Source organism: Electrophorus electricus, chromosome 14, assembly GCF_041902795.1.
Source record: "Electrophorus electricus isolate QZ-2024a chromosome 14, ASM4190279v1, whole genome shotgun sequence".
Taxonomy (NCBI): domain Eukaryota; kingdom Metazoa; phylum Chordata; class Actinopteri; order Gymnotiformes; family Gymnotidae; genus Electrophorus; species Electrophorus electricus.
The window spans coordinates 26,660,696-26,672,814 of record NC_137510.1 but is presented as its reverse complement, the minus strand read 5'-3'; the positions used below and the strand labels follow the sequence as shown (position 1 = coordinate 26,672,814).

Here is a 12,119-nt window from a genome sequence, read left to right as displayed (position 1 = left end):
CAGTGTACTTCCACACTGCTTAACATCTCTACATTATATTAAGAATGTGAACATGCTGGCAGTTGATTTTGTGCTCATTATGCTATAGGCACTTATACAGGCGCTTATATAAGCGCTTATACAGGCGCTTATATATGTACTTATATAGGCGCTTATATAGGCGTTTATACAGGCACTCATATAGGCGCTTATACAGGCGGTTATATAGGCGCTTATATAGGTGCTTATACAGGCGCTTATATATGCACTTATATAGGCGTTTATACAGGCACTCATATAGGCGCTTATACAGGCGGTTATATAGGCGTTTATACAAGCGCTTATATAGGTGCTTATACAGGCGCTTATATATGCACTTATATAGGCGTTTATATAGGCGCTTATACAGGCACTTATATAGGCACTTATATAGGCACTTATACAGGCGCTTATATAGGCGCTTATACAGGCGCTTATATATGCACTTATATAGGCGCTTATACAGGCACTCATATAGGCGCTTATACAGGCGGTTATATAGGCGCTTATACAGGCGCTTATATAGGCGCTTATACAGGCGCTTATATATGCACTTATACAGGCGCTTATATAGGCGTTTATATAGGCGCTTATACAGGCACTTATATAGGCACTTATATAGGCACTTATATAGGTGCTTATATAGCCAAAGTACAAAGAAATAAGACAAATAAAAATACTGACACTTAATCTTAAAATGGTTTGCTAATAACAAGGTAAGTAAGTGGCTCTTTTTTGCCAGTTATGAAAATGAATTACTACACTAGTATCATAGGTTAGTCTAATGAAAGCAACTCCTTAAATTTTGAGCATCGGCGACGTTTATATTAATTTATTCAGGGTTGGTAGAAGCGCCTCTTGCCACAAACCTGATCTCAGATCAGTGTGAGACGCCCTGCAGTATCAGCAGAAATGCTGCTCTAATCTAAAATTTGGTTCACGTGGGCCATGCAAAAGAAAATTCCACCGATTGCAGTAACAAAGCTTCGCCACTAGGGGTCAAACCAAGTGAGTATAACTTCATGTTTTTCCAGCGTTCATCTGAAAGTGGAGTTTAAGCGTGTCGCCAGCTACTAGACTGTTGTGCTATCCCAGTGCTCATAGTCTCCCAGGTAGTGTTTTCCATGATCAACACCTGATACACCAAAACCTGATACAGCTGGCAGGAAACCCTTCTCACCAAGGGCTTGCATGCATGACCTGCGCCTACTGTGCCACAACCCGCTTTCGTGCTTCAACCTCGAGCATTCGCTCGTGGTTTTATTCAGAATTGCACGGCATTGATTACCATGTGCTGAATAATGCGCTTTGAAGTGCACGAGAAGAACAGTGCAGCCAGTGACGCACAGAAGGGGGCATCGCCTGCGTGCTATTTCCGTGTCAGAACATCAGCTCTGGAAAAGAGCCCACCCCCCACCCCTCTGGACGGTGCAACAACTGCCATTAGAGTACTGCTAAAACATTTCCTCTGGAAAATAGCCTTGAATAATTTGCTTGACATTTTATTTATGATGGTTTGGAAGCTCAGCCTCTGCTGTGACAGAGCAATCTGGATTATTTTTTCGTGTTGAACTCGCCAACCTCTCTTGTGCCATTGCATCGCTACACTGTGCAAAAAGGTGGAACTGTTTGATGTTTTGAATGTGCGACACTGCCATCAAACAATGTTGACTGACACCCTTATCCAGTAATTACAGCTTTATTAGGTGACCCTGAGCCCTGGGGTTTGTGTAGCCTATATGATGTGCTATTGGGTTGTATTAAAACAACCCACAGAACCTACAGCTACACCGCTGACTGGGGGCCTTCAGGGATTTTGACTCATTTTGGAGAAATAAACATTGCGTTTCTGGTGAAAATGTCATTCAGATTTGACCACTTCCTGTTTCAGAAGTGTACATTAAAATGTTTTAAATGTTCATAATAAAATGTATTCATTTAATCCTTTGTCCAGATCTCCTCATAGATAGTTGCTCACATTCCTGGACAAAGAATAAACTATCTCGGGTCGAGGCTTCAATATTGTCGCCCACCACTGGCGTAATTTGTAATCCCTGCAGTATTAATGAATGTAATATGCATTTTTAATACTGTGTAAACCTACTTTAAATAACTTTATCAATTGATTGTTCAGTTAGCCTTTGTGGATCGCAAGGGAACACTGGGTGGATAATTCACGCATAAGAGGAACCAAGTAAAGTGGTAAAAAAAAAAAAAAAAATTCACATTAGTTAGCAAAATCCGGTGCTCTGCTAAAAGCGTCTCCGGCATGACGCTGGATCCGGAGGGACAATCCGTGGCTCATTGCTTCAGCTACTGGACTAGTACAGAAGGTTGCTGGTTCAAGTCCCACCACTGCCAAGGTGTCACTGTTGGCTCCCTGAAGACCCTTAACTCTCAAGTTGCACTCAGTCATAACTGTAAGTCGCTTTGGATAAAAGTGTCAGCTAAATACCATATATATATATATATATATATAAAACATCCCAGCTGGTCTGGAGAACAGAGCCCACTGTCCCCGCTGAAGAACACGGACCAGTATTGTGCGCTGCGTTTTAGACCTAAGCACGTGAGGAAAAGAATAGAAGGACTTAAATGAGCATGCGGGTCATTCTGGAGGCGCACGCGGTTCCGGTGCGGCTGCACGAAACGAAAACACTCAGAAAACCGGAACGACACAGCAGACAAGCTTCCGACACCTTCTCGTTTTAGCCCCGCCCTTCTTCAAGCTTATTGGTCAATTCAGTGGCAAAACAGTTCGACGTCCGTCTAACGGCGCGTTTCAATTGGCTCAGAGCGCGTCACTCTTAAATGAGTCAAGGTTTCTTGCACAGCGCTGCCGTGTTTAGGTGAGTGGTGGGGATGGGGACAAACGCTTATTTTAGGAATAACAACACCTTGGACTTGCACTGTGTTATTCTGCTTCTCTCTGCATTAAGATTTCAACGCACTGCTAACTATGCAGGGACGTTGTTCATTCCAGACTCGCAAGCCTACGAGACCCTCTGGTTGTATACGTGGTGATGTACACAAGTGAGCTGGTTATTGTAGTTTAATGTCCCTGAATCACACGCGTTACTCCGGACACTGCCCGACATGGCCGTGTGATTATTTCCTATCCGTTCAGTGCTTCTGCCACGTTATTTGGGTTAGTGGGTGAGGGACAACCTTGCTCAGGAGGTTGGTGTTTTATTGACATACATTGCCTCCTTCATTATGAGATCCACTAATATTATACCTTAATTATACGTGAGAGCCGGAGAGCCACACCACAGTGGTCTTGTTGATTCCTTATTATATAGAAATAGAAATACGCCTGGTTGTTTATGGATGTCTCTCGGTCATCATTTTAAAATACACGTTTCTGATACAAAAAAACAGATAATCAAGTTAGTGTCAGTGCGTCTGAGCTGAAGTAAGAACAGTGTTAAGAGAATAACAGTCCTGAGTGTGCACGGACCCAGAGCCCATTTTAGTGGCAGTGACTCCAGTGCATGTTATATCACCACGTCTGACGGGCTTTATTCACGCTGTTTTCAGTGTCCAGCCTAGCTGTGTCTTCCTGCCCCTTGGTGTAGACCCACCACCCCCTGAATGCTCCAGGTTTTGCCCCAGCTGAACAGAGCAGTGTGGCGGATTCGCTGTTTGGGAGCTCACATCACCAGCATGGCCCAGAATGGCAGCGTCTCTTTTGCGGAGGCAGGAGGAACAGCCACAGCTGCAATCCTCGTCATCGGCGACGAGATCCTCAAGGTGAGGAGGTGGCACACACCAATCAGCTGTTTGATACGTTATATGTTGATCTACTCAATCCGGTGTCTAGGAGTCTGGTGTCATGGCCCAGGGGCCAAGTGATGGAGATTAAATCCTGGCCTGTGTTCAGCTTTGGGGACCATGTATGAGTATCAAGGATATGGAGGGTCATGGCAACGTCGTCATAAATAAATGAGAGCTGTGAAATGTATATCGAGTGCTAAATGTGGGCGCAGTTATAAACATGCTGTAAACGTGCTGTAAACGTGAGCCCAGCTATTCCTCACTGTGTTGTGCGTGTCAGGGTCACACCGTGGACACCAACAGTGCCTACTTGTGCCGCGGCCTGCGGAAGCTGGGAGTCACTGTGCAGCGCGTCACCGTGGTGCCGGACGTCCGGGAAGTCATCGCCGATGAAGTGGCACGGCTCTCTCGCACTGTCACCCACCTCATCACGTCGGGAGGCATCGGTCCTACGCATGATGACGTGACCTTCGAGGCGGTTGCCATGGCGTTCGGCGAGGGCCTGAGCGCCCACCCGGACCTCACACGCTTGCTGGAGGAGCACCTCGGCCCCGCGGGCCCTGCAGGCAGCGCCGCCAAGTTGGCAGTGATTCCCACCTCCGCCCGCCTGCACTACGGCGCCGACCCGCGCACGGGCCGCCCGCTGCGCTACCCGCTCGTCAGCGTGCGTAATGTCTACATCTTCCCCGGGGTGCCCTCGCTGTTGGAGCGGGCCTTCGACGGGCTGATGCACCTGTTTGACACGGGCACCGCCTTCCACACGCGGCAGGTGTTCGTGGACGCGGACGAGGCGGAGATCGCGCCCGTGCTCGGCCGGCTACAGGCGCGCTGGGGCCGGCGTGTGGCCCTGGGCTCCTACCCAGACTGGCTGAGCAACTACCACCGCGTGAGGCTGGTGCTGGACTCCGACAGCGCAGAGAAGGTGGAGAGGGCGCGGGCAGAACTGGAGGAGGAGCTGCCCAGGGGCAGCGTGGTGCATCTCGTCACTGACCCCGTAGCTGTGGCCCCTCAGGACGTCTACACGCTCTCGTGCAGCGGTGAGACCAAGCGAACGCAGCGAAGAATACCCAGACAAAAGTCTATTAGCACACGCTCTTATCCACAGTGACTTATACATATATGCTAATAAATATATATACTGATACACATATAATAAATAAACTAAAAAATTAATATACTAATATATACTTTTATATATATATATATATATATATATATATATATATATATATATATATATATATATATATATTGAGAAACATACTGATATATATATATATATATATATATATATATATATATATATATACACACTGATAAACATATACTAATAGATACATATACTTATATATATATATATGTATGTATGTAGAAATATAAATACTGGGGTGGTAAACACCTGTTCTTTTCTTCTCTGGTCTTCTTTGGTCTTTTATTATCTTTTTACTTCAAATGTCAGTTTGTATAGACTGAAGTGGCTCAGTGTTTGACTCAGATACAGACTCAAATGTTCACTTATAATCTTTAACACTTACTTGCTGCAGCAGTCCTGAACCGAAACGTAGGAGTGTTTATGGCTCATTATTGTAACCCGAGAGATCAGCGCTTGACAAACGCCGGCAGGGGACCAACCGTAGCTTCTGTGTGGTGCAGGGTCAGCGCTGGGCGAGAAGGTGTCGGCGGCCCTGCGAACCATCGAGGCGGCAGTGGAGCGGTACTCAGCGTCCAGGATCTGTGTGGGCTTCAACGGAGGCAAAGACTGCACAGCCCTGCTGCACCTGTACTACGCTGCCCTCAGACGGTGAGGGGCAGATGTTCCCCCTCTCTGTGGAGGGATCGGTAACTCCCACAATGCCGAGTAATGGTGGAACAGCGTAAGAGTACCGTTAGTTACAGCGTAATCTTCTGATTAAGGTGTGACCAACATTGACCAACACTGTAGTTCTGCTCAGTGCTTTTAACCTTCACTTCTGTTGTCATAGTTTCTCAGTTTGTTAGCTAACGTCCACACACACACACACCCTGTAACTGCTATCTTGACGGCTCGCTGTGGATATGATGAGCTCATGAGACACATACGGACGGCTCTGCGACTCTCATGTCGTGTGCTCTAACACAGACGAGTCTATTCCTCACAATTAGACCACGGGGCGAGCAGAGCAACACCACGCTGCTCCTCCAGCTGATCTTACTTTCGGGACAGTCAGCAGGAAGTTGTTTTGGAGGGAGATTAGGATGCGGGCGCTGCAGGGAACAGCGGGGTAATCCATTTAGCCTCAGGGTGAAGTCCACAGTGCAGAGCAGGATACTCATCTGAGGAACTGCCTGTGAAGCCTAACAACAGTTTGTTCCTCGTTTTCTCAGGCTGGAGAAAGAGGAGATGTTTACGCTCACATAACGTCACGTATCGTATGGATGTTTACGCAGGAACGTCCAGAGCGCCTGCATTCTCCTGCTTCCTCTCTTGTTTGGTCGTCTTTAGGCATGTTAACGTAGGTCCTGTCATTAGTCCAAATGCTTTGGGGCCTTCTGCAGATTTAAGCCGCTATCGTCAATGCCAACGCCTGAGGCCTGACGCGTCCGCGGTGTCTGACTCATTTGCGTCTGGTCTCGGGTAAACTGGGATGTTGTGTATGCTAAATGCTACAGACCCACCGCCTAAAGAGGCTGAGCACACAGGCTCCAATTTGGCCGCACTTGTGCATATCGGGCCGCGGTTCCGGGACTAAACAGCTGCGAGGGTCGTTTCCATGACGAATGAAACCCCTCCAGGTGCCTTTGATTGTCACGGGGAAGAGCGGTTCTACACGGAGCACGTCCGGAATGGCTCCTGTCAGAGATGGCCTAGAAGAGGCCCTTGTGGCCTTATTTTATTTGAAATATGCGCAGCTCAGGACATGTGTGTGTGGAAGGCCTGGCGTGAGCCCGACGTCCTGGGTCAGTGGTGGCCCGGCGCGTCACACTAACGGAACATTCGTTTGAGGGACAGCCAGGACAGCTGTGCTGAGGCCATCCTCCGTTTCAGGCGCCATCCGGACGGCGAGGAGCGAGTGAAAGCTCTTTACATCCGCATCCTGTCGCCGTTCCCTGAGGTGGAGAGATTCCTACAGGACACCATAAAAAGGTAATGACCAGCCACTGCAAACTAAACTAACAACCTCACACTCATGCTTACTGCTGGTATTATTATTTAAAAATAGTTTTTAAAAATGTTAACAGTAGAAATGACCATTTGTTTACTGCATGAGAACTGCAGGGTTTTCCTTTGATGCTTTTTCATTTTCTTCTTTGGACCTGTCAACTGGCATGTTTCACCGTGTGTGTGTGTGTGTGTGCGTGCACGTGCGTGTGCGTGTGTGCGTTCCTGTAGGTATGATCTGGACCTGATCTCCGTGGAGGGCAGCATTCGGCAGGCGCTGTCGGAGGTCCAGGAGAGAAGACCTGAACTCTCTGCCGTCCTCATGGGGACCAGACGCACTGACCCCTACTCCTGCACCCTCACTGCACTCTGCCCCACCGACCCTGGCTGGCCCGACTACATGAGAGTCAACCCTTTACTGGTGATCTCTCTAACACACACACGCAGGCACACGCATGCACACACACAGACATTTACTAGGTATTATTTATTGTTATTTATTTAGTGTTTGTGTTTAGTGAGTTTATCTATCTATCTATCTATCTATCTATCTATCTATCTATCTATCTATCTATCTATCTATCTAGCTTTATTAATCAAAGTCAGACTGGTCAGGACACACTAAGGACTCGACATGCTAACTGTAGTTACACTAGAGACAGTTATATTCACAGAGGTGATGGTAATTACAATAAGGACCTTGAACTATCCAGGATAGGGTGGAGGGGCTGTGTTGGTACGCTCACAGTAGATATCAGACTACAGAAGTGTCAGTAGCTGTGTAGATTGAGACTGATGATGGAGGGATTGCCTGATTGGATAACGATTCCTGTCATCGTTACTTTCACCTGGACGCTCCCTCAGATAACAAGCGTGTCCGCCAGCAGTAGATCACATAAAGGGCTCGTGGACGTGCTGTGCTCTCACTGTGGGATGGCTGCGTTTACGACGAGGACGAGGTCTACGTGCCATTGGTGTGAGGCGATATTCCGAGCCCCTGCGGTCTCGGAATGCAGCACGGAATATGGAGGGTTTGGTTTAGTCAGACTTCAGTCTGATACTGTGCTGTGACTGTTTACATGTGAAAGGCCACGTGAATGTGACACCACACACACACACACACACACACACACACACACACACGCGCGCGCGCGCGCGCGGGCACACACACACGCGCGCGCGCGGGCACACACACACACACACACACACACACACACAGACACGCGCACACACACACGCGCGCGCGCGGGCACACACACACACACACACACACACACACACACACAGACACACGCGCACACACACTCACGCACATACACACGGACACGCGCGCGCGTGCGTGCACACACACACTAACGCACAAACACACACACACACACGCGTACACACACACTACAAATGGCTAAAGTTTTTAAGCAGCAGTGCAGAGAATAAGTGTTCAGTCCTCATCACTCACAGGTGGATATGAAGTGGCATCTTAAAAATGGTGAGTAATGATGATGGTGTCCGCGATCAAAGAGCAACTCAATCGTCTTAATCAATGTCACTTCTGTAAGAGAAACAGCAGGCGATATCGTGTGCCACTACGAAGCCCTCGTACTTCACTTTTTGAACTTTACGGTATCGATGGCTGCATCTGAAAAAAGCAAAAACAAAACAAACACATCTTTCGAGGTTTTATTTCAGTTTCCTCCGAGGAATGTTTCAGGTCATGCCAAGACTGGAAACAGAGGGCACAGAAATTGGAGAAGAGACCATTACAGTGACCAAAGCATTAAAGCCGGCTGTATTGTCGTTTGGAGCCGAACCGGAAGCCGTTTGTCGATAGCATCTCTCCCTGCGCCGCCTTTCCTTGGAGGATGTTTCCTATTCTCTTCCTCTGTGTGACCTTGGAAAGAAGCTGATTGGTGCTTTGGCATCGTGTCAGGAACGGTCGATGTTTGTCTCTTTGTTTAGAAAAATGAGTTGTGTTTGTTTTGTTTTGTCTCTGTAGGACTGGACATATCATGACATCTGGTTGTTCTTGAGGACCCTGTATGTGCCTTACTGCATTCTGTATGATAAGGGGTGAGGCGTCTTTCTCCCTCTGCCATGCCCCCCACGCAGGGCGTCTCCTGTTGCCCCCCCTCTCTGCCTGTTGTTCCAGTTTGCCTTTTGTCTCTGCCAAAGGTACACCTCGCTGGGCAGCCTGGACAACACCTTCAAGAACCCGTCCCTCCAGGTGGTGGACGACAGGGGCGTGACCCGTTACCGGCCCGCCTACCAGCTGGAGAAGGAGGAAGAGGAGCGCAACTCTAGGACGTGACGGGGGAATCGTGGTCCACACGACCCCTCTGCTCAGGAGGGGAGAGGGAGAGACAGGGAGGAAGGGCAAATGTAGAGGTCAAACTTCTCAACTCCCTTTAATGATAGAGAGATAATGTGTGTGTGTGTGTGTGTGTGTGTGTGTGAGTGTGTATGTGTGTGTGTGAGTGTGTGTGTGTGTGTGTGTGCGACTGTGTCTGTGTGTGAGTGAGTGTGAGTGTGTGTATGTGTGTGTGTGAGTGTGTGTATGTGTGTTTCTGTGAATCGTTTGACACTGCGTCATCCTCACTGGATGTGATTTGTATCAAAACCTTGTGTTTGTTTCCTTTTTTTGAATCATTTGTGTATGTGTGAACCAGACACTTGATCAACAGACTGAACAATAAATGAACAGAATTCTGATGTACGTCTGAGTTACAACACAGTGGACATGCACTGATTTAGGTCAGTTATTATGAAATACTTGAAGGAAGAACAAACGTTGGCATCAAAATGACATTAAAAAAAAATCATTAAATAAATTATAATTAAATAAAATTATTTAAATAAATGAATAAGAAAAAAAAAGTTAAAATAAATACATAAATTTGTTAAATTCATTAAATGAATTAATTAAAAGAACTAAATTAATTTAAAATCATTTACCTTGCCTGGCCAAAAAAAAAAGGTCACCACCTGGATTTAACTAAACAAATAGGTAAGATCCTCCCATTGGATAATTACTGTATGGTGATTATGTTTCAGCTGGCAACAAGTTATTTGACCCCCTGATGCAGTGAGTAGCTTCTCATTTGTTAAACAAACACGTCGAAAGACACATCCTGTAGTCGTGGAAAGATGTTAATCTGTTTCAGAAAGGTTAAATTATTGGCATGCATCAAGCAGAGAAAACATCTAAGGAGATTGTTAAACTACTAAAATCGGGTTAAGAACTGTCCAACGCATTACTAAGAAGTGGAAGGACAGTGGAGAAACATCATCTTCGAGGAAGGAATGTGGTCAGAAAAAATCTTGAATGATCGTGATCGGTGATCACTTAAAGGTGTGGTGAAATCAAATCGTAGAAAAACAACAGTAGAACTCAGGGCTATGTTTAATAGTGAAAGTAAGAGCATTCCCACACGCACAATGTGGAGGGAACTCAAGGGATTGGAACTAAACAGCTGTGTAGCCTTAAGAAAACCACTTGTCAGTGAGGCTAACCGGCAAAAACAGCTTCAGTTTGCTAGGGAGCATAAAGATTGGACTCTGGAGCAATGGAAGAAGGTCATGTGGTCTGATGAGTGCAGATTTACCCTGTTAAAGTGATGCAATCATCATGCCTAGTGCCTACTGTACAAGCCTGTGGGGGCAGTGCTATGATCCGAGGTTGGCGCAGTTGGTCAGGTCTAGGTTCAGCAACATTGTGTGCCCAAAGAATGAGGTCAGCTGACTACCTGAATATACTGAACGACCAGGTTATTCCATCAATGGATTTTTTCTTCCTTGATGGTATGGGCATATTCCAAGATGACAATGCCAGGATTCATCAGGCTCAAATTGTGAAAGAGTAGTTCAGGGAGCATGAGACATCATTTTCACACATGGATTGGCCACCACAGAGTCCAGACCTGAACCCCATTGAGAATCTTTGGGATGTGCTAGAGAAGACTTTGCACAGTGGTCCAAATCTCCCATCATCAGTACAAGGTCTTGGGGAAAAATGAATGCAACTCTTGACAGAAATAAATGTAGTGACATTGCAGAAGCTTGTGGAAACGATGCCACAGCGAATGCGTACCGTAATCAAAGCTAAAGGCAGTCCAACAAAATATTAGTGTGTGACCTTTTTTTTGGCCAGGCAGTGAATTTATTTTAACAAATGTATTTATTTAATTTGTTCAAAATAAATGAATTACTTAACGTGTTGTTGATTAAATCATACTTTTTCCATATATTGCAACTATTATATTTATATTACAATTTATATTACAAATGGCAAATGTAAGTTTTTATTTAAAAAAATACTACAAAACTATTTAAACAAAAAGGAGACTCCACTATGGCAGCTAATCCTAACAGAACCAACACAGGCTCCTTGTATACAAGGTTATAAAAAGAGCCCCAACATTGCACCTCCTGCTCGAGCGTTGAGTGACATGCAGAGCCGATGAGTTCGTGCAGTGTCCGCTTACGACCTCGCGGGTGCGGTGTAATCACGTGTTTTATATATGATTACTATAAATTACGTTTTTCTTTTGCAGGCTAGATTGAATCTGGCCATATCGACCCTCTCTCCCCGTCTGGAAATTAGTCAACGGTCTGGCAACGAGAATCGATGCAGGCAATCTAATAAAACGACTCGCTTACGGACGCCGTCCAGGGCGCGCGGTGTGTTACACCTCCAATTACCCCACGCGCCCGTCTCGGTGTCGCGCGCGCCAGCACCCAGCCTGTCATTGTGCTTATAGGCTGTGACGTTGATAATGGGAATAATAAGGACGGTTTGGCAAGTTATTACATAATCAAAGTGCTGATTTCAAAGACGCAAGTGAATCGATAAACTTTAATCCTTGCCAACATAAGCGATTTTGAATAGTTCAGGTGTGTTAAAGCATGCTTTTCCCCGCGTCTGCAGGCGCGTTGTGTGCGACTGCTTGTGTGACTGCAATTCTAAATAAATGATGTTAGTCTTTCTTCTTGTGTATGTATGACAGGGCTCGGCCATTACCAGGCAACGAGAGTGTGTGATTATATCGGCTCATGAGACAAAGACCCGTCACGAATAAATACGTTTGTGAGGAATAGAGTTTGTGTCGAACGCACGTGGAGCAGGTGTTCCTTGGCTTGGTCATCAGCGTGGGAATGAGGGCAGACCCGATCATCAAATCAACTCCGTCTC

General features: G+C 46.3%; 1 protein-coding gene across 5 annotated transcripts; it reads left to right on the top strand.

Moving 5' to 3' along the window:
- Nucleotides 1–2,736: 2,736 nt before the first annotated feature.
- flad1 (flavin adenine dinucleotide synthetase 1) lies at nucleotides 2,737–9,640 on the top strand. Of its 5 annotated transcripts, none has more exons than XM_027030830.3 (8): nucleotides 2,737–2,867; nucleotides 3,559–3,771; nucleotides 4,076–4,832; nucleotides 5,449–5,596; nucleotides 6,821–6,919; nucleotides 7,166–7,355; nucleotides 8,928–9,001; nucleotides 9,104–9,640. In XM_027030830.3, exons 2-8 carry the CDS (start codon nucleotides 3,613–3,615, stop codon nucleotides 9,237–9,239), a joined length of 1,563 nt encoding a protein of 520 aa, XP_026886631.2. In that variant the 5' UTR covers nucleotides 2,737–2,867; nucleotides 3,559–3,612; the 3' UTR covers nucleotides 9,240–9,640. The 5 variants fall into 5 exon arrangements, with proteins under 5 accessions (XP_026886631.2, XP_026886636.2, XP_026886634.2 ...); XM_027030833.3 differs by lacking the exon at nucleotides 2,737–2,867 and adding an exon at nucleotides 2,874–3,051; XM_027030832.3 differs by lacking the exon at nucleotides 2,737–2,867 and adding an exon at nucleotides 2,874–3,198.
- The last annotated feature ends 2,479 nt before the right edge of the window (nucleotides 9,641–12,119 follow it).

Coding starts and splice junctions, on each gene's coding strand:
- flad1 (XM_027030830.3), top strand. CDS start 3,613: ATGCTCCAGGTTTTGCCCCAGCTGAACAGAGCAGTGTGGCGGATTCGC. Junction 4,833..5,448: donor CTACACGCTCTCGTGCAGCG/GTGAGACCAAGC, acceptor TGTGTGGTGCAG/GGTCAGCGCTGGGCGAGAAG. Junction 6,920..7,165: donor CTACAGGACACCATAAAAAG/GTAATGACCAGC, acceptor GCGTTCCTGTAG/GTATGATCTGGACCTGATCT.